General features: G+C 39.3%; 1 protein-coding gene across 4 annotated transcripts in view; it reads right to left on the bottom strand.

Moving 5' to 3' along the window:
* The window catches only part of ano1a (anoctamin 1, calcium activated chloride channel a), a 79,965-nt gene that overhangs the window by 25,339 nt on the left and 27,224 nt on the right, over positions 1-27,402 (bottom strand). For all 4 annotated transcript variants that reach the window (XM_051702423.1, XM_051702440.1, XM_051702433.1 and 1 more), the window contains 9 exons: positions 19,000-19,098; positions 18,452-18,603; positions 14,862-14,916; positions 14,000-14,051; positions 13,073-13,128; positions 12,916-12,957; positions 10,790-10,854; positions 8,831-8,965; positions 6,920-7,080 (listed from right to left, as the gene is read on the bottom strand). In XM_051702423.1, the coding sequence (XP_051558383.1) occupies positions 6,920-7,080; positions 8,831-8,965; positions 10,790-10,854; positions 12,916-12,957; positions 13,073-13,128; positions 14,000-14,051; positions 14,862-14,916; positions 18,452-18,603; positions 19,000-19,098 (817 nt within the window). The remainder of the gene's footprint in view (positions 1-6,919; positions 7,081-8,830; positions 8,966-10,789; positions 10,855-12,915; positions 12,958-13,072; positions 13,129-13,999; positions 14,052-14,861; positions 14,917-18,451; positions 18,604-18,999; positions 19,099-27,402) is intronic.

Here is a 27,402-nt window from a genome sequence, read left to right as displayed (position 1 = left end):
TATTAAAACAAGACAGGAGCATTCTGAAAAATTTACTCAAAAGAATATGTTAGTCTATTTTTATTTTTATTTTTTTTCTCCCCTTTTCTCCCCAATTTATAATGCCCAATTCCCAATGCGCTCTAAGTCCTCATGGTGGCGTAGTGACTCGCCTCAATCCGGGTGGTGGAGGACGAATCTCAGTTGCCTCCGCATATATATATACACACACACACACACACACACACACACACACACACATATGTGTGTATATATATATATATATATATATATATATATATATATATATATATATATATATATATATATATAATTGAAGTCAGAAGTATACATACACTTAGGTTGAAGTCATTAAAACAAATTTTTTAACCAATCCACAGATTTCATATTAGCAAACTATAGTTTTGACAAGTCCTTTAGGACATCTACAGTACTTTGTGCATGACACGAATAATTGTTTACAGACAGACTGTTTCACTTTTATTTGACTATAATCACATTTCCAGTGGGTCAGAAGTTTACATACACTAAGTTAACTGTTCCTTTAAGCAGCTTGGAAAATTCCAGAAAATTATGTCAAGCCTTACAACAATTAGCCAATTAGCTTCTGATAGGCTAATTGGCTAACTGGAGTCAATTGGAGGTGTACCTGTGGATGTATTTTAAGGCCTACTTTCAAACTCAGTGCCTCTTTGCTTGATATCATGGGAAAATCTAAAGAAATCAGGCAAAAGACTGGTTCATCCATGGGAGCAATTTCCAAACGCCTGAAGTTACCACGTTCATCTGTACAAACAATAGTACATAAGTATAAACACCAAGGGACCACGCTGCCATCATACTGCTCAGGAAGGAGACGCATTCATTCTCCAAGAGATGAACGTAGTTTGGTGCAAAAAATGCAAATCAATCCCAGAACAACAGCAGAGGACCTTGTGAAGATGCTGGAGGAAACAGGTAGACAAGTATCTATGTCCACAGTAAAACGAGTCCTATATGGACATAACTTGAAAGGCTGCTCAGCAAGGAAGAAGCCACTGCTCCAAAACCACCATAAAAAAAGCCAGACTACAGTTTGCAAGTGAATATGGGAACAAAGATCTTACTTTTTTGAGAAATGTCCTCTGGTCTGATGAAACAAAAATTTAACTGTTTGGCCATAATGACCATCATTATGTTTGGAGGAAAAAGGGTGAGGCTTGCAAGCCGAAGAACACCATCCCAACCGTGAAGCATGGGGGTGGCAGCGTCATGTTGTGGGGGTTCTTTGCTGCAGGAGGGACTGGTGTACTTCACAAAATAGATGGCATCATGAGTAAGGAAAATTATGTGGATATATTGAAGCAACATCTCAAGACATCAGCCAGGAATTTAAAGCTCGGCCGCAAATGGGTCTTCCAAATGGACAATGACCCCAAGCATACCTCCAAAGTTGTGACAAAATGGCTTAAGGACAACAAAGTCAAGGTATTGGAGTGGCCATCACAAAGCCCTGACCTCAATCTGATAGAAAATATGTGGGTAGAACTGAAGAAGTGTGTGTGAGCAAGGAGGCCTACAAATCTGACCCAGTTACACCAGCTCTGTCTTGAGGAATGGGCAAAATTTACAGCAACTTATTGTGAGAAGCTTCATATCCATACATCAACACACTATGGAGGATGTGGGACGGGTGTGGCGGGGTGAAATTCAGAACGTAAAACGGGTTTGATTTGGAGATGTGGAAAACGGGGTGAATACCCTTAAGGATGTAGTTTGATATGGACCACCACCGGACTAATGACCTTGGCGATGGGAAACGGCCCGAAAAACTTGGGACCCGGCTTACGTGAGGGGAGTCGGAGCGGGATGTCCTTAGAGGACTGCCAAACCTTCTGCCTGCACACGTAAGCTGGGGTCTTAACCTGGTGCTGGACTGCCGACATCTTAACGTGAGTGCCAGTCCATATGAGGGCTTCTCTGGAGGCTTAACCGGCCCACTGGGAACATGGTGGGGGGTGCGGTGTTTCGTAGCGCTGCACGGACTTTAGCCTCCACCTCCAAGGATACCATGCCCACATAGAATGGTATCCGGTGGGGCGGTGGAGGTCTCAACCTCAAAACATTGAGATAGGGAGTCGGGCTTGAAGTTTTTAGAGCCAGGGCAATAAGACATCACGAAGTTGAAATGCGTGAAAAACAGTGCCTAGAGAGCCTGTCTAGAGTTGAGGTGTTTGGCACTATGGAAAAAGCACATGGATGCATCTTTCCATCCGAGGGGGAGCACTGCGACAAGACTGCTCCGACGCCAACCTCAGATGCATCCACCTCCACCACGAACTGACCTGCAGGATCGGGAGTAACGAGGATGCGTGTGGTAGAAAACCTGGCCTCAGCTCACGAGGACCAACAAAAGTCAGTGCATGTGGAGGTGAGGTCCGTCAGAGATGCAGCGAGCTGATTGTAGTTCCTTATAAACCTCAGATAAAAATTTGCGAACCCCAGAAACCTCTGCAATGCCTGGTGAGAATCTGGGGTTGGCCAATCGGAGACAGCTTTAACCTTAGTCGTGTCCTTGCGCACTCCCTCGGACAAAAAGTTGATCCCCAGGAACGGAACTGACTGTGCATGAAAAGCACACTTCTCTACCTTGATGAACAGCCGATTCTCTAACAGTCACTGAAGCACCTGCCTGACATGCTGCACATGATCCTGGATATTCTGGAAGAAGAATATCAAGATAGACAAACACAAAAAGATCTCAAAGGATGTCATTCACAAGCTCCTGGCAGACGGTTGACCAATCCGAAAGGCATAACAAAATATTAAAAAGTGCCCCCTATGAGTGTTAAAAACCATCTTTCCTAATCTGGACAAGGTGATGAGCATTGCATAAGTCCAACTTCGTAAAGACGGATGCTCCCTGCAAGAGTTCGAAGGCTAAGGACATCAACAGTAAAGGATAGCGATTCTTCATTGTGATGTCATTCAGCCCCGATAATCTATACAGGATCTAAGCGAGCCATCGTTCTTCTCTGTGAAGAAGAACCCTGCCCCTGCCGGTGAAGAGGCGAATGAGACCGGCTGCAAGAGAATCATTGATATACCTGTGCATGGCCTCCCTTGCTGGCTCCTGAACTTGAGCCGAGCGATCAAACACTCGGTGGAGCTCTGTGGTAAAGGCATGACAGGAAACGCAGCAGGGATGTCTGTTGACCCACATGGCAGTGCCCCATTCGCCAGCCCTTCCGGTGAGGAGCGTAATAACACAGGCCACCTTAATCCTATCCAAAGCGAAAGTGGAGGGCTGTAACATGAAGAACAGGGAACATTGCGAAAGGAATGCGCTGCAGGATTCAGCCTCACCTGATTATGGAGCTGGAGGGGGAATGCAGCCTTCAAAGCATCCAGGAGCCAGAGGAACTGCCAGAGCCAGTAAGGAAGCTTCCTGAGATGGGCCAGTTTCAGGAGATATGTGGAGCTGCTGAACAAAGAAGGTGAGCTCGGCGAGCTGCGAAGCCATCATCTCCAAAGCGCGGTTCGAGGCAGTGATTTGATCCTGCTGACGTCCCAGCAAGACTCCCTGCTGAGAGAGGGCGGAGCAAAGAGTGGATTCCTCCACTGGGTCCATACTTGGCTAGATTGTTCTGTAATGAACGATAGTGAGACAAACAGACCCAAGAGCAGAGGAACAGTTCAAAGGATTTATTAACAATAATAATGAGCAGTCACTAGGTTGAGGAATGTAGAAAATCCCGACACCGGCTGCGATCTACATTGGCGTGTGTGTCATAGCTGTGCAAGGAGCAATCCGTGAAGAGTGTGTTCGTAGGATGAGTGTGTGCATTGTGGAAGTCAGGAACAGATTCATTGAAGCTAGTGAGATGCAGAATAACGGCCAGCAGAGATGAGCGAACTTAACTCCCGTCACGTGGGCAGAGACAAGGTATCCTCTGTGGAAGACCAGCTGACACGCAGCAATACTGGAAGGCAACCACACACCCGACAAGCGGGCAGATAAACAACAGATAAACCAGACAGGATCAACTAGGCAGAAAGAGTGAGGTTAGTACTCAACATCAAACAACAATCTAGCAAAGATCCTTTTTTTAACCCTCCTGTTATGTTTGGGTCATTTTGACCCATTTAAGAGTTAAAAACAGTGAAAAACTAATCTTAGTCTTGTATTCGGTCAAAATGCATTTGGTATTCTCCACAACACAACAATGAATAAGCTAAAAAAAAAAAAAAAAATGTTGTAAGATATACAGGTGCATCTCAATAAATTAGAATGTCGTGGAAAAGTTCATTTATTTCAGTAATTCAACTCAAATTGTGAAACTCGTGTATTAAATAAATTCAGTGCACACAGACTGAAGTAGTTTAAGTCTTTGGTTCTTTTAATTGCGATGATTTTGGCTCACATTTAACAAAAACCCACCAATTCACTATCTCAAAAAATTAGAATACATCATAAGACCAATAAAAAAAACATTTTTAGTGAATTGTTGGCCTTCTGGAAAGCATGTTCATTTACTGTATATGGACTCAATACTTGGTAGGGGCTCCTTTTGCTTTAATTACTGCCTCAATTCGGCGTGGCATGGAGGTGATCAGTTTGTGGCACTGCTGAGGTGGTATGGAAGCCCAGGTTTCTTTGACAGTGGCCTTCAGCTCATCTGCGTTTTTTGGTCTCTTGTTTCTCATTTTCCTCTTGACAATACCCCATAGATTCTCTATGGGGTTCAGGTCTGGTGAGTTTGCTGACCAGTCAAGCATACCAACACCATGGTCATTTAACCAACTTTTGGTGCTTTTGGCAGTGTGGGCAGGTGCCAATTTCCTGCTGGAAAATGAAATCAGCATCTTTAAAAAGCTGGTCAGCAGAAGGAAGCATGAAGTGCTCCAAAATTTCTTGGTAAACGGGTGCAGTGACTTTGGTTTTCAAAAAACACAATGGACCAACACCAGCAGATGACATTGCACCCCAAATCATCACAGACTGTGGAAACTTAACACTGGACTTCAAGCAACTTGGGCTATGAGCTTCTCCACCCTTCCTCCAGACTCTAGGACCTTGGTTTCCAAATGAAATACAAAACTTGCTCTCATCTGAAAAGAGGACTTTGGAACACTGGGCAACAGTCCAGTTCTTCTTCTCCTTAGCCCAGGTAAGACGCCTCTGACGTTGTCTGTGGTTCAGGAGTGGAATACGACAACTGTAGCCAAATTCCTTGACATGTCTGTGTGTGGTGGCTCTTGATGCCTTGACCCCAGCCTCAGTCCATTCCTTGTGAAGTTCACCCAAATTCTTGAATCGATTTTGCTTGACAATGATAAGGCTGTGGTTCTCTCGGTTGGTTGTGCATCTTTTTCTTCCATACTTTTTCCTTCCACTCAACTTTCTGTTAACATTCTTGGATACAGCACTCTGTGAACAGCCAGCTTCTTTGGCAATGAATGTTTGTGGCTTACCCTCCTTGTGAAGGGTGTCAATGATTGTCTTCTGGACAACTGTCAGATCAGCAATCTTCCCCATGATTGTGTAGCCTAGTGAACCAAACTGAGAGACAATTTTGAAGGCTCAGGAAACCTTTGCAGGTGTTTTGAGTTGATTAGCTGATGGCATGTCAAAATATTCTAATTTTTTGAGATAGTGAATTGGTGGGTTTTTGTTAAATGTGAGCCAAAATCATCACAATTAAAAGAACCAAAGACTTAAACTACTTCAGTCTGTGTGCATTGAATTTATTTAATACACGAGTTTCACAATTTGAGTTGAATTAATGAAATAAATGAACTTTTCCACAACATTCTAATTTATTGAGATGCACCATGATGCAGTCATGGTGATTTGGGTGGTTTCTAGGGCAATGCTAGAGTGTTTCATTGTGGATGCTAGGACATTACTAAATGGTTGCAAGATGGTTGCTTTATGCCCCAAGTAAAAAGAGACCATCCCAAAGTCTCTATGACATCCTGAGCCCCATATATGTGTGGGGACCTTTTAAATGGTAGTTTATGGGATTTTTCGCTCATTTTACGAATGACCCTAGAAGTGACATTAGATGCCCCTAAAAGAAGCAACAAACTGAGATCATCTCAGGAGGTGCAGCACAGTCTCACAGAGAAATCGCATGGATTCGTACGAGTTGGGTAAAACATGGCTTAATCTATGTAATCATATAAGTTGGGTAGTACAAATCTGATGACTTTTACAACAGTCAATCATGTCATTCTCCCTCATCTCCTTCTAAAATACAACAATTACTTTCTTCCGTCATATACAACATACCCTTTCATGCTTCATATATTCACGTCTGACACGTGGAAATTTTCTACTTCCACATTGCATATCCAGGTATTTGCACGTCTTGAATTCGCATGAATTCAAACGAATGAACTCATACAATTTCATATGATTTACCCAACTCATATGACATCTCATGAGATCGTGTTGGGAACTTCTACCTAAACAGCATTGGGAATTTTGTCCTGGCCACTTTTGCCTTTGGCTTACTCATCAAGATTTTGGCTTTCAAACATTTGAAACAATTGTGAAAAGCCCTATAAATAAGGCTGACTTGACTTTAGGATGATTTGCTTTTGGTCAGTATGAATGAAAATTTGACTTGGATATGATCACAACTAAAGCAGACCAAAATTAGATCTCTGTCTGTTTTTAGGCCCAGCGACAGTGTGAATGCAAAGATGGTTCTTTTTCCACTGGTACCAGTTTCTTTTTCAAAGCCTGTAACTATCGGGTATCAAAGCAGTAGAGGCAAATTTAGGGCTTCAACTCAAATAATTAGCTTTTTAAGAAGCTCTTCAACGTTTGTCAAATCAAGTCTGCCCTCAATATGTACAGTACACAACAGTTGGTGTAAAGCATCAACAAAGCATATACAGGTGAATGTAACAGAAAAGAAGAGCTGCCCACCCCATAGTGCCATAAAGATGGCAAAGAAGACAGTGGCGGTGTTGTCGAACAGGTGGCTGGCCCTCGCCGTGCCGCAGGCGGTCACCAGCTTCCAGTAACTGCAGGCTCGGTCACACAGCGGGCACATGGTGATGTTATTTCTCTCATCACAGATCTCCATGCTGACCAGGCAAAGAACAAAACCTGATTTCAGAGCAGTGTCATCTGTTCATGTTTCCCCAGACACCATAATAGTGCTTCTCTGAAAGCTCTTAATGAAATGAGGTTAGATTTTGTGTTTTTTCACATGTTTGAAAGCAAATATCCCTCTAGAGAAGACGACTTTCTTCTAAGGAAGCCTTATAACTTAAAGGAATGTTCTGGGTTCAATACAAGTTAAGCTCAATCAACAGCGTTTGTGGCATAATATTGATAACCATAAAAAATAATTTTTTGACTCATCCATCCTTTTCTTTAAAAAAGCAAAAATCTGTAAAGCACTTACAATGGAAGTGAATGGGGGCCAATTTTTCAATGATAAAATGCTCACTTTTTCAAAAGTAAAGCAACAAGACATAAACAATATGCGTGTAAACATGATTTTTAGTGTGATAAAAGTACTTACTAACCTGTTCTGTGTAAAGTTATAGCCAATTTTACAACTTTGTTGCCATGCTGATGTGATGTCAGCAACCCTTAAAACCCTAAAATGACTGTAAATATAACAATTTAAACAACTTTACAGCTCAAATAACACATGAGTTTTAACAGAATAACTAAAGTGCTTTTATAAAATTATAAGCTTCAAATTTCTGCCTTTAAATCCTCCAAAAATTGGCCCCATTCACTTCCATTGTAAGTGCCTCACTGTAACCTCGATTTTTTTTTTTTTAAAGAAAAGTAGGGATGAGTCGAATTTTTTTTTTTTTTTTTAATTTTTTTTTTTTTTGTGGTAATCAACATTATGCCACAAGTGCTGTCAATTGAGCTTAACTTGTATTGAACCCGGAACATTCCTTTAAATGCAACAATATGTGTGATATTATAAATATTATTACATAATGTTTGCAAAATTAACTAATTGGATTTTATATTGTACAAAAGCTAAAATAAATTATTCCATAATAATTACATAAACACGCTACAGAAACATATTTACTTTGCATCAAGTTCAAAGTGTATCTTTTTTCGACCTGCTATTAATGTAATGTTAGATTGTATAACCTGAAAATAACCATTTTGTAATTTACTGTAATTTAATTTTATTTGTAATATTTTTAAAGCAGATTGAAAGTTATAATGTCACAGTAATAATTTGTCAAATGTTAAAATGGTATTTTTTTTTTCTTATATTTTCTGCTGACCCCTAGCACCCCCTTCTAGCCCCATGGGGTCCCCGGACCCCAGTTTGAAAACCCCTGCCTTAAATGCTGTCTAGGTAGGCAGCTCACAATTGTGGCATTTGTGGTATTAAGGAATATTGTGGTGAAACAGCCAGCGAAACACTGAGTCACTCTCATTATGTGCTATATTCCGTTCCATTACAGTCGCACCATTTCAAACACACTCTCAACTCCCTAATAACCACTTGCTGTACCATCCATCCATTTTTCTCGTAAAAGCGCAGTAGTGATTACTTTCCTAAGTGGCTCTGCATATTCTTCCCTAAAACATCTCCCCTCAAAGTTCATAGCCATTGCCAAAGAGTACATTGAGACATTGTCGGGAGTTGTTTCCATGGGGTGTGAGACTATGGAATGTGCACAGATATGTGCGTGTCTATCAGAAGCTTTGATCTATTCAACACAAGCTATTCCTGTTTACTGAAACTCAGTAATAGGCTGCTAATATGTGTGTAAAGCGGTCAACAGTTTATGGAGGGGAATATAAAAATGCTATTTGGGCATTGTGTAAAGAGTACATAAGGTTGACCTGGGGATGTTGTCGTCCACAGTGGCACAACCGTATAAGAACACAATGACGCCCACAACCGCTGCAGGGATTAGCATCTGAGTGTACACACCCAGCCAGGCGAAGTACAGGCCCACTTTCTCACCAAAATACTTCCTAAGAGAGAGTGAGTGAGAGAGAGAGAGAGAGACAGACATTAACCCTCATGTTCTGTTGAGATGTACTTTACTGGTAGCACTTTATAATTAAGTTAAAAAAATAATAATTAGTTAATGCATTAGGTATCATGAACTAATAATGAACAATATATTTACAGTATTTATTAATCTTTGTTAATGCTAGTTAATAAAAAAACAAAACAATTGTTAATTTTTAGTTCATGTCAGTTCATAGTGCATTAATTAATGTTAACTAATACAACTTTTGATTAAAAAATGTGTTCGTATACAGTGTGTTGAAACGAACATTAACCAGGATTAATAAATGCTGTAAGTGCTTTATTTTATGTCTGGGGTCCCAGAGAGCCAATGCTGTACATGTGATAGATTTAATTTCTGTGATGTCACACCGCAGGCAACCTCGCTTCCGGGTTCTTCAGAGCAGCAGCTTTTTTGGGCAATTTCAGTTCAGTTTAAACTAAGCGAAGTCATTGAAAGCAGTTCTTTTCTGGGGTACCAAAAGAACCCGGAAGTGCCGTTTGTTTGTAAACAGTAACTTCATCCATAATTCTAAATATATTATTCTAAACATCCATATTTAGAATTAACGCATAATTTTCCCTTCAAATTCTAATTTGATTATGATCTTTAACCCTCTCTTATATCACAAAGTAGACTTTCAGAGAAGTGACTGTTATACATTAAAGTAAAATTGTTTCTGTTTGGGGTCAATTTGACCCTAATAAAAACACACTTTAAAATACAATTAAATAAAATCAACATAAATAACAGGCAGGAGTGTACTTCTACAGTGTGTGTACCAATAAGAGGATCTTAGCCTGTAAAAAATGTCAAAAAATCATGTTTAATACTGTACATGATTAAACATAATTAATGTCAACATTTTAATGGAGGATGGTTGAAGCATGTTATAAAGTGCATTTTTGTATTTTTTTATAATCTGTCCTAATAAGTTTAGGAAAAGTCATGATGTGTCAACCTCATATTTCTATTTTAAAGGGATAGTTCACTCAAAAACGAAAATTCTGTCATTATTTGCTCACTCTCATGTTGATCCAAACCCATATAACTTTCTTCCGTGGAACACAAAAAGTAGATATTAGGCAGTATGTAAGTCTCAATCACCCTTTACTTTCATTGCATCTTTTTCCCACACAATGAAAGTCAATGGTGACTTAAGGCACGGTCACATTTACCTTTGCACAGTGAAATTCCGCATGTGAAGATGACGTGGACGGATATTGAGCGCGTGTGAATCCAGCAAAAAACGTATTGCCAAGCAGCTTCTTTTTAATGTTGCAATTTATCCTCTGGAAAAGTGAAGTTAATACGAAACTCATCGCTAAAATTATATCATTGTCCATTGTGAATATTCAGTGTAGCAAAGGGGAATTTCTTTGCCACTGGAAGTCCATGCCACGAAATTCACGATTGCGCGGATTCCCACTGAGATGACTATTTCGCCCACGGAGTTTCGCAGTGCGAAGGTAAATGTGACTACGCCCTGAGGCTGTCATTCTGCCTAACATCTCCTTTTGTGTTCCAAGAAAAAAAGAAAGTCATATGGGTTTGGAACAACATGAGGTGAGTAAACGACAATAGAATTTTCATTTTTGGGTGAACTATACTTTTAAGGCCTGTAAAATCTCTCAACAAGAATACATCCCCTTCTTTGACGAACTGCCTCCTGAAAAATACATATCAATAGGTTATTTCTAAGATCTCTCCTCTGGCTAAATGACAGTTCCAGGGCAAATACTTGTCTCTGTGTCTGGCGGTCCACTCATCGTCAGTATAATACCTGATCAGTCCAATGGGCTGGTACTTGTAGAATATGCTGTAACTCGCCCACTCCTCATACAAGAGCTGCAAAGACAGTAAGAGAACTAAAATTACATACCGTACATCCTGGAACAACTGCAATGATCCCATTCACACACTGTGGCTGAAATGCACAGCAAGTGCACTTTAGAGGTTTAATGGAGATGTCAAAAATAATTGATTATTCCAGTGAAAGCTGATGAAAAAGGCCTTTCAACCATCATGTCGGTAATTTGAAATGTAATGGCTTTGGTTAGTTATGTCTGAGGGATGTAATGTCTAAGAATTGAATATGTGAGAGCTCAGTGCCAAGCTTTTCTAGAAGACTGATGCTAATTTACAACACAATGAGATCTCTAGTCTGCAGTACATTCTGCATATACGCACTCCTACACGGTAAGGCCAATGGCAAAATGGTACTGGTAAACTGGGTTGGGATATGAGAACTGGCTCTTATTCAGAACTGGTTCAATTTTCAACATAGTTTCAGGAGAATCCTGCACAACACTATGAGGTGGCGAATTCATACCAATTCGTACGACATCATTCACGACTTACATCAACCAATCACATACATGGAACCTGGAACTGTCACTTTCAAAAACAGAGTTTTGGATTAACTCGGAAACACACCACATAGGGAACTACAAGGACATGAGGAAATGTCTCTCATTGGTGGGTGTTTAAACTCATATGATTTTGTATGAACGAACCTGTACTATTGTGACAAATTCTCGTGAGATCGGGTTGCAATTTTTGTTGAAATTCTGGAACTGAATCATTATCATGACGTTCAGTTCCGTTAACGTCAAAGCTGTTTTAAAGTGTGCAATTTCAGCGCCACTAGCATCAAAAAACGGAATTACGAAATTTTAATAAAATTTTACGTTTCAATCTGCTTTCCCAGCTACTCCCTCCCACCCCAAATTCATCCTATTGGTTGAGTCAATGTTGCTGTATCAAGCTGGTCATAAAAAGTCATTTCGACTCATCCCTTTGTCACCAGTCCTACTCAACCCACCCTGAGCGAGATTCGAAACGCCGTTCTCCAGCATCGGAAGCGGATGCGTTAGCAAGGAGGCCAGAAAAGCCATGGCTCTAGTCTCAATTTGTGGCATAATGTTGATTACCATAAAAATAAGTTTCGACTTGTCCCTCCAGTTCTTAAAAAAGCAAACCTCTGTGTTCCAATAAGGTACTTACAATGGAAGTGAATGGGGCCAATCCATAAACGTTAAAATACTAAGTTTTAAAAGTATAGCCACATGACATAAACAAGATGTGTTAACATGATTTTAGTGTGATAAAACTGCTAACTAACCTTTTCTGTGTAAAGTTATTTTCTGTGACAAAAAAACAACTTTTACACTCAAATAATACACAAGTTTTAACAAACGAATTCATGTAAGTGCTTTTATAAAATTATAAACTTCACATTTCTGCCTTTAAAGCCTCTAAAAATGGGCCCCATTCACTTCCAATGTACTTTTTTTTTTTTTTTTTTTATAAAGAAAAGGATGGAGATGTAGTATTCAACATTATGCCTCAAATGCTGTTGATTGAGCTTAACATGGAATATTCCTTCCTAGAACTGTAATGTGTGCCATGTTGGAAACTAAAAACTACAGGCATCTTTCCACTGCAAAGACAACACAGTAAAGTTGTTTACACAGATGTTTTAATTGCGGAAAACAGTGAAACTTGCTCAAAAGTTCATTGATCCTCATGCACACATGAAAGCAAATAATACATGCGCTAATCATCATGTCAACTGCAAAATTTAAGGCGCATCTGATGTGTATATTTCATGTTATTTTGGCGTTCTCTCTGCATCAACAGAAGAGTGCAGAAGAGTGTAGTGTTCCAGAACCGTTCAGGGAACTGAACATCATGGAAATCATTCAGTTCCAGTCTTTTTATATTTTTAGTATTTTTTAACATCTACTACTTTATTATTACATATTATTGTATTTTTAATGGAATCAGTTCTCAATTCCCAACCTTAAATCTCCTATACTCCAACACAAGTCCCAATTTCAGAGATTTGGCATTTCTGAAATCCAAGAAGAGAGCACTCATTTTAATATCTTTAAAAATGTCTTCTACCTTTCTGTCATTTGGTTCAGCATGCAGATCATCGATATCTCCCTGCAATTAAAAGAATAACATTTCAATAACACTAGAAATAGAGCATGTATCAATTAGAGAGATTTTGGAGAGTTGTTTGTGCACATAAAAGTGAGTAAAATGTGACATCACTCACATCATGCAGAGGGTAGGCAGCAGTGTAGATACCATTGCCAAGTAGACTGCTGAGTCCTGTGAACATAAAATGAATACAAATGGTTTTAAAATGTTCAAAACATCCATGATACTTAATTAGAGAGATTACACTCCTATTTTCTATTGCTAAACCCCAAATCATGCAGTCAGTCCAATACTGTCAGTGCCAGGATAACGCAGGTACTGTGTATTGTTACAGTATGTATGATACATAATTGACACGTTAAACAGAATGTAGAACATAGTCCTGAATCAACATTCTAATCAACCAATAACTTCTCTCGGATGTTAGGTTTAGGTGTAGGATTAGGCTCATGTTGTTGATGTATGGTCAGGTGCACATTATATTAATTCTGTTTTCACACGCATAGTAACAGGAGAGTTGATTCTTGACAACACGTCAACAAACAACAATGACAATCATGTACAGTAAATGAGAGCAGTTGGGAAGATGAAGGTTATTGCCATTTTTTTATTTTTTTTTTGTTGCTGTTGCTCGTACTGTTCTATTTCATGTCAGAGACACTCCACACCTCTGAATACAGGTCGGCTAGATTTCAAACTACTTTGAAATGTATAGTAGCACCGACAACTACTCGATCTGGGTCAGAATGTCTCAAGTGTGTGCTAGGCTTTAGGGTTAGAACTACGCTTGGTTGATAGCAATGTTGTTGATCCAGGAGCATCCTACTTGTGTTAAAACTTATGCAAAATGCATCACATTTCCAGCATACATTATGTATGAACATTGTTGACAAAAAGAGATGCACAATAATTAAAAAAAAAAAAAAAAAAAAAATCAGCTCAACGAGACAAAATCTGTGAACATTTAAAATAGTTTTAAAAGCTTGAAAGTTTAAAAGTTATACTGTAGGTGGGAGGTAGAAAACCATACAGACAGACTTACCCATTATATACTTAGCTCGTGTGCATTTTGTTCTTTTTAAAATCTCGTATACCTGCAAAAATTATTTTAAATATAATTTTAACTCTCCATTTTCAAAACAATGAAGAACTAAAGTTGACAAATTAATTTTAAATTAATCAATTTAAATGTAACAGTCAGTACATTTAATATCACAGGAGAGCCAATAAAAATAGCACAAGCTGAATCGCAATAGCAGCTACATCAGTGATTGAAATTACTCTTCACAAGAAAACCAATTTTAACGGCACTGACATTTCGGTGTAGCAACGAGCAAGCTTTCCCTTTTTTTCAAGGGGATTTTTCCCCTTTTTCACCCAATTTGGAATGCCCAATTCCCAATGCGCTTTTAAGTCCTCGTGGTCGTGTAGTGATTCGCCTAAATCCCGGTGGTGGAGGACGAATCTCAGCTGCCTCCGCGTCTGAGACCGTCAACTCGCACATCTTATCACGTGGCTTGTTGAGCGCATTGCCACGAAGACATAGCGCATGTGGAGGCTTTACGCCATCCACCGCGGCATCCATGCTCAACTCACCACGCGCCCCACCGAGAATGCCCCACATTATAGTGACCACGAGGAGGTTACCCCATGTGACTCTACCCTCCCTAGCAACCGGGCCAATTTGGTTGCTTAGGAGACCTGGCTGGAGTCACCCAGCACGCCCTGGGATTCAAACTAGCGAACTCTAGGGGTGGTAGCCAGCGTCTTTTACCACTGAGCTACCCAGGCCCCCGAGCATGCCCTTTCCTGATCAAATCAGGGAACTGATGACATCAAGCCTTAAATTATCTCTGGCTGGATGGGGAAAACACTGTTGATTTCCTATAGAGACTGGTACTTACTATTGAACTCCTGGTTTTGCTGTCAAAGAAGGAACTTCTGTCAGATATATCGAATCTGTGAAGAGAAAGCTAGTGTTAGGGTCATTCAATTTAAAGGGTCAAGTTTTGTGCCTATCCATTCAATTTCCCTTTTAGCAGGATAGATTGCTTTATTGAAGATTATTAGTGACTATTCTCCAATAAATTGGTCTATCAGTTGTAAAAAAAAAGCAAATGGCAAATTCGTCTGTGACGATTTTCATTCATCCAAGTCATTTTAGAACGTGAGGTGTAGACCGGTGGTTTTCAAATAGTGGGCTGTGACCCAAAAATGGGTCTGTTCTGATAGGGTTGCAGACAGCAAGGAAAAACTATACTAAATGCAAACAATGAAATATAACAAACCATATAATTGTGCATAATTAAGATAGTAAAATAAAAAGGCTTCTCAACTTTAAAAGAGAGGAAACATTTCACATTTCTTTTAATCTGGTGTCAAAATAGCCGAATCCAAACAGCTCGATTTTGGCCGAGGGTGTCACACTTGCCGACAATTTTGCTATAATCTCGCTCTCTTCAGTCAAAGGTATGACACACTTGCCGATTCAGAATGGTGGAGGGGTGACACACATACCAACTCCCCCAACTCTCTCTCTCTCTCTCTGATTCCATCACGTGGTGCTTGCTGAAATAACAACAGTAGTACCGTGTGAACAAACAATTGTATTATAGTGATTTAGGATGAGCTTCGTAAAGTAACATTAGCTTGTGAATGTGTGTGATTGCGTATTTATCCCCTCTAGGCTTGCTATAGAGCGCGTATGACCATCTGCTGCTTTCAGTAAATAAAGGATTTATGTTAAACAAAACCGGACTGTTTTGCCTACGCTTTCTGATTTCATTAGTCATTTTGGTATATGAGAACCTCAAAAAAAAAGAAAAGCTTGGGAGACAGAATCTCAATACAATCGTTGTTTGTGACGATGTGCGGCTGTGAGTGCTATCGCTGATGAAAACGTTCAAATCATCATGACGTCTTGTCAGTTCTTCAGTAAAAGAAGCTCAATGGCCAAGAACCCGGCCTCGCTACAGAACAATTATTTCTAACAAGTTTGATCTGCTTTTCCAGTTCTTCTCAGAGCCAAATCTCTGCTGCATTTTTTGGATGCCGCCTGCGATTTTTCACACCCAAATTTAAAAGCTCATCTTACTCACATACAGTGGGCTAATTGCAAAAAAATGGGTCTTATTTTACCGAAACCCCCCCAAATTTCAAAGAACGATTCAAATAATTCATAAAAAATATTGTATATGTTTACAGTCTTGTAATAAACATAATTTTTAAAAAATATATTTCTTTTTTTGTTGTTTTCCTAAATTTGTAAGCATTCTGGTTCTGTTTGTTCTATCTCCCTGCAAAAAGTCTTATTTGATTCCATGAAATGGCAGCAAGTGTTAGGAAAAATAATTTTCCCTTTACAAAATACAGATCTGAAAGGAAGGTGGCGCTCTAACGCAGAAAAGCGCTCAAACCATAGCCATCCAGTCTATTATGGATCACGTGCATTCTCCCCAAAGTTTCAAAGAATATCTTGGCCTCTGAATGGACTAGAAGCTCAATCTAGGCGTCATTAGAAAGCTGAGATCCTCATTTCATCATCAATGGTTGATAACATCTTTTTCCGATGATTTATCATGCTTTTTCTGCTGGACTGCAATTTTTTTCATTTTGAAGAAAACAGCTGATATGGAGTTTGTGGCTATTTGCGGCTTACAGAAGCCGTGATCAAAGCAGACATGAGACGTTTATCTTTGTTGTCTTACAGAGATCATATTTCACTTGATTCACTTGACATACTGCATATTTCACATCTTTGATAATCATTTGAACTGTGGTATTTGGACAACAAAAAACGTACAGTCACATTCCTGAGAGCTTTCATTTGATATATGATTTGTCTATTTCACGTGGCTTCACGCCATCCACCGCGGCATCCATGCTCAACTCACCACGCGCCCCACCGAGAACGAACCACATTACAGCGACCACGAGGAGGTTACCCCATGTGACTCTACCCTCCCTAGCAACCGGGCCAATTTGGTTGCTTTGGTTACGTACAGTCACATTCCTGAGAGCTTTCGTTTGATATATGATTTGTCTATTTCACGTGGCTTGTTGAGCGCGTTGCCACGAAGACATAGCGCATGTGGAGGCTTCACGCCATCCACCGCGGCATGTGCATATGTGCTATGTGAATTCATCACCTATAGGTGGCACTCATTTGCAAAGTGGCAGCATTAAGGCTTTATTTTGTTATTTTAAGTAGCATAAATTCAAAGGCTATTCTAAACTTTCAAATGATACCAAATAGGAGTGACTTATGTATTCAGGGACTTTTACAATTTAAGCGTACACTTATCATATGCGTTTGGCCCTAACCACGGATATACTCCATAGAGACCTCCCGCTGGCAGTTCTCTATCTCTCACCAACTGGCCGGCGATTATGTAAAGGTTATGCCTAAAAAAAAAAAAAAGGTTGAAAAAATCTGCTAGTACGATGACGTCAAAGGCTGTGCATCCAATCAAACTGCACAGAATTTTGGCACAAATTCATCTGTAACTTTTATAAAAGCTAACCAAATTAGGCAGACACCAAAATTAATAGTTAGCGTAGCATGCTGTCATCTTTGAAAACCATGAACAACTACACAAAATACAAGAATATACGACCCAGGCTACATTGAATATGGGTTCAACTTACAGCAAGGATAAACATTTTTTGTGCTGACCACCATCTGTTTTGTGCAGTGAATTATTGGCTGTCGAGAGTGAAATTCAATAAGCATTTAGAAACATGGCAACTCAAACTATAAAGACATGCCTGTTACATTTTTAAAAGAAAGCAATGGGATCACAACACATCACAACAAATCATCAAAATTGCTGTGCAGCCTATTACAATATTTAAAACACTTTTCAATTAAACACTAGGCATCTTTGTTCCACGTGTTAGGCTGGTAAATTGCACTTCTGCTGTTGTTAAATCGCTTTAGAGACTTGTTAGTACAGCGTAGAAAATAAGTACAGACTGTTTCACAGACATAAGTGAGAAAACAAAGCAGGACATGTTATTCTGCTTGTGGATGTCTAGTGTACTTGCTACTAAGTTCTTTAAACAAAACTTTGAATATCTTTTAAAGATCTGACATTGCAAACTAGGCAAATCCAGTGATAATTGTATCTTCCAAAGTGCCTGTTGTTGCTGGTTTCCAGGCTGGCAAAAAAACCAAAAACAACCTGTGTGCTCTTACTCATGAAAGTTGCGTTAAGCAAGCCAGTCAGATTAGAGCTTGCTAAATCAAGAAAGTGCTTTCCAGTTTTGTGTGTAATATGTTTCAGACGGTCAGTGAACGGACTGTGGGTGTGCCATCTGAGGCTGATGTCCAATGTAAAATCTGGATCCTGAAGTGAAACCAGCTGAGAAACACTAGCATAATCATATACTGTATGACATCTGGAAAAACCAGTAATGAAGCTGCATATAAGGTAACCTATCATCTTAACCCATCAGCTTAGCATGTCTGCACATGACCATATACTGCACTTACAGATGTTGTTTTTCCCGAGAGAATGGATAGGAGAGATGTTTCTCATTTTGCATTTGATTCTCCCCCATTTTAGGCTGCAATGGTGCAGTGACTTTGCGCATGAACATGTTGATCTTCTCCACAATGTTGCTTCCCTGACTTACTTCATATTTCTGTAAATGACATGAGAGGACAACAGCAGACAGTACAAGTCAGATGCATGCAAAGAAGTGTCAAACATCAACTTTTTTTATTATAACAATAAAAAAAATTGCCCCATCCAATTGATTTTCAGTTTTTTTTTCTTTTCTTTATTAAGGCATTTCTTATAACCATAAAAATAAAAAACACACACAGCATTTCATCCATTCATTTCAAACGTTTTAATCAAATCAGTTAACTGAAATAAATTCTCAATCTGAACAGTGTGGATGTTGTGTATAAAATCAAATCAATGTCAAATACAAAAGTATATAAATAATGCACAAGATATCAAAAAACTCTCTGTCTGTTAGATTACATATTATATAATCTTATACCAGATTTGGAACACGATAAATCACAAATACCTTTATTGTTGGCATCTTGAGCTTCATAAACTCTGCCTCTCGACAAAGAACTTCCCAAGGTGCATGGATCTTCAAAAACCCCACACCTGGGATTTTAGTCTGGACAAAAAACAGAGAAAAGCAAACATGCCTTCAGCATTTCAATAGCACTCTACTCTAGATCTACTTGCAGTTTGACTTTGAGTAAAGGAAGGAGATACCTGCAGTTAAATGTTAGTGCATATTTCATTTAGATTTTAATTACATGTTCTGAAGAAAATATGCATGGTGCTTGATCATGCAAAACTCATGAAAATGATGCTAGGGTGTTGTCGCTGGTATTTAGCATGTTGCTATGCATTTGCTAGGATTTCTGGGTGGTTTTTAGCATGTTCTTTTTGCTAAGGTGTTTTGAGTGGATGCTAGGTGATTGCTTACTGGCCCAAGGCAAAGTCTCTAAGTCTCTATGATATTGCAAGAAACCCCTTAAGTAAAGAAACCCCTAAGCGACATTACTCTTACAATTAGAATTAAAGGTTGTCTTAACTTAAATGGTTTCTTGCAACCGGCTGCAGATTGTCATTCAGATAAGAGACCCTTTAGTTAAGAAAACCCTTAGTTCTAATTGTAAGTGCAAATCAAAAATGTCTTTATTGTTGTGGAAAGAAATGTCATCAAATTGGCAACCTGGTCTCATAGTAAAAGCGTTACAATAAGTAAATTTTTGCAAAATCACTTTTAAGTGCCTAGTTCTACATATCGCTGCAGTTTTCTGGTGAAATAAACACTAGAGGTACTACAACAGCAATGAGTTTAATTACACTTTCGGTTAGGTTTAGGTGTCGGGTTTAGGTTAGGGATGTCTGTTTTGTTCACCTCACATTTACTTTTTATGGTCCAGATTAGAGAGGTAGGTTTCATTCATATAAAACTCAATAGAGCATTAAAGGGATAGTTCACCCAAAAATGAAAACTCTCTCATTATTTAAATCACCCTCATGTCATCCCAGATGTGTAAGAATTCCTTTCTTCAGCAGAACACAGATAAAGATTTTTAGGAGAACTTTCAGCTCTGTAGTTCCATAAAATGCAAGTGAATGGGTGCCAAATTTTTGAAGCTCCAAAAAGTACATAAAGGCAGCATAAAAGTAATCAATTTGACTCCAGTGGATTAATGTCTTCTGAAGCAAAATGCTAGGTGTGTGAAAGAAATAGATCAATATTTAAAACTTTCCACACAAAAGCAGTTTATGCAGCGGTCTGAGCAAGGAGCTCAGTCTGAGGCATATCCTCCATTCACTTACCTTCAAACCGATTCAAACAGCTCTCCTTGTTGACCGTGTCAATATGGTGCCGCTGTTGACTTATCCAAACCAGCTGAATAAGGCATCCATGTATGATTATCTATGCTCCTCTGTTGCAAACAACACTGCGCTTCCGCGCTTAGGCTTACGCGCTTACATCACGCAAGAGGCAGTTTGAACTCAACCCTCGTTAACGTGCAAACAACAGCTAGCTGAAGCAAATTTTTAGTAAAAAAAAGTTTTAAATATTGGATATTTAAATATTAAATATTTCTCACACATAACTAATTTGGCACCCATTCACTTGCATTGTATGGACCTACAGAGTTGAAATATTCTTCCAAAAATCTTCATTTGTGTTCAGCAGAAGAAAGGAAGTCACATACATCTGGGATGGCCTGAGGGTGAGTAAATTTGAATTTTCATTTTTGGGTGAACTATTCCTTTAAGCTTAAAAGCATCATCTTTACAGAGAACATTAAACTCACTTTTAGCGCCCCTCAGTGGACATTTCACCTTGAAACTGCAGCGATACTTGTGATTAAACACATAATATCATTTTGCAAAAATGTTGCCACCGTCATGCAATTTTCATGAGATCAGGCACTGAAATTAAACGTTACAGATTCTATTACGTTACAACAAAATAACTTGCCTCCATTGGTAATTGCCACCTTTCAAGTTGTCAAACGCGGGACACTCTCTATAGAGTTGTTGGGACGGGGTATGGGGGTGCTGGCTGACATTTTCAGGTGGTCCCTTACCACACCCTCCACAGTTTTTGCACAATATGTGGACTTTTCAGATGGTCCCTTACCCACCATAGACTAAATTTACAAAAGAACATCATGGTTAAATTAACGATTTCGCCGTGACGCCATTGGACCAGCTTAAATACGAGACAAATTGCATCCCACATTGATTCGATATGGGACACATCATTTCATCTTTAAATATAGGACGATCCCGTCTTTTACGAGATGGGTGGCAACCCTAATCGGGAACTAGGTACTGTATACACATGACTAAAAGGCCCAGTGATAATGATTTCACAGAGTTTTAACTGCATTTTGGTGTGAATGGTAGCAATATGCATACAACAACGAAAGGTGCTGCATGTGTGACTAGCAGATGTGGTACATTTACCAGCAATTTGACTGCAATTTAAAGGGTTTCATGTGTGAAATTGGCTATTCAGAGAACAAGGGAGTATACTGAAACATGACAAACTGGCAAACCATTCATAAAAACTCCTAAAATGGACAAAATCTCTCTATCTGGGTTGAACGCATTAGGTTTTTCTTCACAAAGCACCTTGTTGAGAGCAAATAATTCACAGAAAAAAAATAAACCATATCAGTAGAGAGAAGGACTGCTCTCTTGGTTTTCTGAAGCTGAAAAAAGTGTTATGTAAGATTTGCTTCAAATGACCCACTCTTGTTATAACTCTCAGCCCACACAGGGGTCTGACCCTGTCTGTTCAATCCCAGCCACTGCTTTCGGTAAAGAACACCACGAACAGGTATGAAACAGCATACATAAGCCTAATTCAACCCTGATTAATCCAAAAATTGACATCTTAGAATGTAATAAGACTTCTAGATAGTTGTTATTGCCTGAACTACATCTACAGTATGTTTAAGTGTCACTCCCAAGGGAAATTATCACATAACCCTCTTAAATCAAGCAAACTGAAATATCCTCTAACATTATTACATGTGTTATTATAACTGGCCAATCACACACACAGACTTCATTTGCTTGCAACACACACTTTAAATGGACATGTTGAGGTTGTTAACATTACTATGTCTCAACCTGATTTAGTAATGACATATTTACAGTAGTGACATATTTAGTGGTGTTTACTAAGCCAATCACTATTATGATTTCTCATACATAGGCTTAGATATTTGAACAAACGGTGTGTTTTTACTTTTCTAAGTGATTGGATAACGATTTGCACCTGACACACAATAAAACAGTGAAAAAGTTCCCTTAGACTTTGAACACTGAGCCCGTTTACATGCACACCAATACACTCATTACTCCCAGAAATAACCTTATTTAAAAAATCTGTGTGTACATGACATTTGAAATAATCACGTTATACTCTGTTTTTGACGTCAAACCGTGAAAAGGCATGCGTACAATACAAGCGTACATTGGATAAGCCAGTAAGAATGGTGGTTAAGGTGTTTACATGCAACACGAAATCTGCGTAATGGCCAAAATTGTATCCTTGTCGATCAGTTTAATTTTATGCCGTTTATGACCTTACACAGATATAGAAACATGTACAATGCGTTTTCATTACCACACATGTTGGATTGTCCATGAGAACATCTAATGTAATATAGAAAGCTAAATCCCTGTAACCTGTGTACAATAAAGCAAATCTACAGAGCAGTTTTACAGAAGTTGAGGTTGAAAGATATGACAGTAATCATACTTGTCTAGAGTTCTGCTTTGTTTGCAAATTAGTCATATTACACAGTAACATAATGTTCAGACAGTTGTGTTTCGGTTAGTACCAGAGTTTAATATGATAGCTTGTTTGATAATTGCCAGTCAATTCAACTCATATTATAACAATTATAGCTCCAATGGGATTACAGAACAAATTAAAGAAATAATTTCCTAAGGGTGACAACTCGTTAACATTAATAATACAGGAAGCTCTTAAATTTTTCCAACTAGGCTGACAAGTAAAATGTTTTTTTCCCTAACATACCACATAATACATAGAAATACAATGAATGCATTTCATAAACAGAATGAGAGAGGTCAGTAAGCAGCTTTCTCGACTGCAACATAATTTCCCCGCAACACTTGTGTAAATACAATTTTATATCAACTTACTTTATATAAAAATGAATGATGTTGTTTAGTAATTTAGAGGTAAATAAGGTAAAACTAAATATCACAACCCCCACCCCCCACCCCCCCCCGTTTTAAGAAAACGGTTTATTCCAGGGTTGTAGTAGAAAGTAGCATTCTGAAACGTCATGTAAACTATAATGAGAAAGTGGTTTAAAACTCATAGGTTCTCCTCGAGAACGCGGCTTTATGTGGCTATGTAAACGCATAAGCGATTTCTGATGGGTGTCTGAAGAGTGCGCGTGCTTGGAACACTCCGGATAACAAACGTCATAGGATGGAGCCCAACAACAAGTCAACACAACGGACAGAATTCAACATACATGAGGGTACAGTGGGGAAAAAAATCACATACACTATAAACTATACCCATTCATAGACACCAATGTAAAATAGCGACTGTCCCTCAAGTTAGCATAAATGAGCTAGTACACTGGGGAAATCCCAGAGTTTTAAGTAAGAGGAAAACTCCACTATATTCAGGGACATATTGTCATGCATTTGGTGCAGATTACTGCTTTCTGTTGGAGAGAAAACAAAAAAACTTTAGCCATGAAATTTCAACATATAGCCAGCAGATAGCTGCAGAGGTCATTTGCCTGATTGTAGCAAACTGATTTTTGTTTTCAGATCTTATGGCTAGTTATGCATTTAGATATATGTTTAGACATTATAAAAGACTTTAAAAAAAATCATTATTTTTGTCAAATAATTTTTTTTGTTTGAGGTGTTTTAAAGTGTCAGTTTTTGCAATGATGCCACATTATGTTACTGATTATGGTGTTACACGACTTAGAGTAAGATTTTAGTTTCCTATTGTTCATTTTGTGTATGTGCAATGTTTCACCCTTTCATTTCTGTGTGTGTATGTGTGTGTGTTCTTTGTTGTGGATTTGTATTGGTCTCATGCTTACATTTGTGCGACTGTGTGTGTGTTCTTCATTGTGGATGTGTTATGGTCCCAACCCTTCGTTTCTGTGTGTGTTTTGCATTTGTGGATGATTTTATTTGACAAATTCTACAGTATAAAAAATCCTATCTGTTATAGTTTCACCTATTCATTCCTGTGTGTGTGTGTTCTGCATTGAGGTTGATTTATTGATTTTATTTGACAAATAATATTTTAAAAAATGTATGGTTTTATTGTCTCACCCATTCATTTGTTTGGCTCCTTTTTAAATCACAATGATAACAGAAATCACCCAAATGGCCCTGATCAAAAGTTGACTTACCCTTGAATGTTTGGCCTTGTTACAGACATACAAGGTGACACACACAGGTTTAAATGGCAATTAAAGGTTAATTTCTTTTTTAAATTTTTAAATTGCAATTATTGTCTGTGTATCAATGTAGTCAGTGAGTTTGTTAGCTCTTACGTGGATGCACTGAGCAGGCTAGATACTGAGCCACGGGGAGCAGAAAAGAACTGTCAAAAGACCTGCGTAACAAGGTAATGGAACTTTATAAATATGGAAAAGGATATAAAAAGATATCCAAAGCCTTGAAAATACCAGTCAGTACTGTTCAATCACTCATTAAGAAGTGGAAAATTCAGGGATCTCTTGATACCAAGACAAGGTCAGGTAGACCAAGAAAGATTTCAGCCACAACTGCCAGAAGAATTGTTCGGGATACAAAGAAAAACCCACAGGTAACCTCAGGAGAAATACAGGCTGCTCTGGAAAAAGACGGTGTGGTTGTTTCAAGGAGCACAATATGACGATACTTGAACAAAAATGAGCTGCATGGTCGAGTTGCCAGAAAAAAGCCTTTACTGCACCAATGCCACAAAAAAGCCCTGTTACAATATGCCCGACAACACCTTGACACGCCTCACGGCTTCTGGCACACTGTAATTTGGAGTGACGAGACCAAAATAGAGCTTTATGGTCACAATCATAAGCGCTATGTTTGGAGAGGGGTCAACAAGGCCTACAGTGAAAAGAATACCATCCACACTGTGAAGCATGGTGGTGACTCACTGATGTTTTGGGGGGGGTGTGAGCTCTAAAGGCATGGGGAATCTTGTGAAAATTGATGGCAAGATGAATGCAGCATGTCATCAGAAAATACTGGCAGACAATTTGCATTCTTCTGCACAAAAACTGCGCATGGGACGTTCTTGGACTTTCCAGCATGACAATGACCCTAAGCACAAGGCCAAGTTGACCCTCTAGTGGTTACAGCAGAAAAAGGTGAAGGTTCTGGAGCGGCCATCACAGTCTCCTGACCTTTGCCATGACACTCAAAATTGAGCTCAGGTGCATCCTGTTTCCACTGATCATCCTTGAGATGTTTCTACAACTTGATTGGATTAAATTCAGTTGATTGGACATGATTTGGAAAGGCACACACCTGTCTATATAAGGTCCCACAGTTAACAGTGCATGTCAGAGCACAAACCAAGCCATGAAGTCCAAGGAATTGTCTGTAGACCTCTAAGACAGGATTGTATCGAGGCACAGATCTGGGGAAGGATACAGAAAAATTTCTGCAGCATTGAGTGTCCCAATGAGCACAGTGGCCTCCATCATCTGTAAATGGAAGAAGTTTGGAACCACCAGGACTCTTCCTAGAGCTGGCCGCCCGGCCAAACTGAGCGATCGGGGGAGAAGGGCCTTAGTCAGGGAGGTGACCAAGAACCCGATGGTCACTCTGACAGAGCTCCAGCATTTCTCTGTGGAGAGAGGAGAACCTTCCAGAAGAACAACCATCTCTGCAGCACTCCACCAATCAGGCCTGTATGGTAGAGTGGCCAGACGGAAGCCACTCCTCAGTAAAAGGCACATGACAGCCCGCCTGGAGTTTGCCAAAAGGCACCTGAAGGACTCTCAGACCATGAGAAACAAAGATTGAACACTTTGGCCTGAATGGAAAGCGTCATGTCTGGAGGAAACCAGGCACCGCTCATCACCTGGCCAATACCATCCCTACTGTGAAGCATGGTGGTGGCAGCATCATGCTGTGGGGATGTTTTTCAGCGGCAGGAACTGCCAGGATCGAGGGAAACTAGTCAGGATCGAGGGAAAGATGAATGCAGCAATGTACAGAGACATCCTTGATGAAAACCTGCTCCAGAGCGCTCTGAACCTCAGACTGGGGCGAAGGTTCATCTTCCAACAGGACAACGACCCTAAGCACAAAGCAAAGATAACAAAGGAGTGGCTCCAGGACAACTCTGTGAATGTCCTTGAGTGGCCCAGCCAGAGCCCAGACTTGAACCCGATTGAACATCTCTGGAGAGATCTGAAAATGGCTGTGCACCGACGCTCCCCATCCAACCTGATGGAGCTTGAGAGGTCCTGCAAAGAAGAATGGGAGAAACTGCCCAAAAATAGGTGTGCCAAGCTTGTAGCATCATACTCAAAAAGACTTGAGGCTGTAATTGGTGCCAAAGGTGCTTCAACAAAGTATTGAGCAAAGGCTGTGAATACTTATGTACATGTGATTTTTTTTTTCCGTTTATTATTTTTAATAAATTTGCAAAGATTTCAAACAAACTACTTTCACGTTGTCATTATGAGGTATTGTTTGTAGAATTTTGAGGAAAATAATGAATTTAATCCATTTTGGAATAAGGCTGTAACAACAAAATGTGGAAAAAGTGAAGCGCTGTGAATACTTTCGGGATGCACTGTATATATATATATATATATATATATACACATACATACATACATACATACATATATATCGTGAAGGAGGTAACAAAACGAATTTATTGACACACATGATGTATTTTCCTGGACAACAAAATACGACCGGTAGAGAATGCACAGATGAAGTAGGTTCTTTGCCAGAGAGATGTTGCCCTTCACAATTGTTGTAAAGCCATCTTTCAAAAAACTGAACAACACACATTTTAATTGCACTTAATTTTTTTCTAGTTTCATTTGAATTTTTAGTTAAAACAAACAAAAAATAAAGTTCAAAGTGTGAAATCAAGGTGTCTACCCTAACCCTGCTTAACGAAAATTACCTCATAGTACCACCTAGCGTCAAACCAGCGGTAATACGGTGTTCATCGGTTTCCTGTGGTGTTTTTTTTTTTTCTGCGACCAACCGACCAATCAAAACTTGGTTGACCAAGACTCTTCTCATCGACTAATGTTTGGTCGACTATTAGGGAGCAGCCCGAGATAACACATTTCAATGCCATATTAGTTTATGTTTTACATGTAGTTGAGTGTCCTCATATTTAAATGCTTCTCTAAACACCTCCTCCAGTAGCCTGGCGGGT

This window comes from Myxocyprinus asiaticus, chromosome 1 (genome assembly GCF_019703515.2).
Source record: "Myxocyprinus asiaticus isolate MX2 ecotype Aquarium Trade chromosome 1, UBuf_Myxa_2, whole genome shotgun sequence".
In the NCBI taxonomy this organism is placed as follows: Eukaryota; Metazoa; Chordata; class Actinopteri; order Cypriniformes; family Catostomidae; genus Myxocyprinus; species Myxocyprinus asiaticus.
This window is presented reverse-complemented; position numbering and strand designations above follow the sequence as displayed.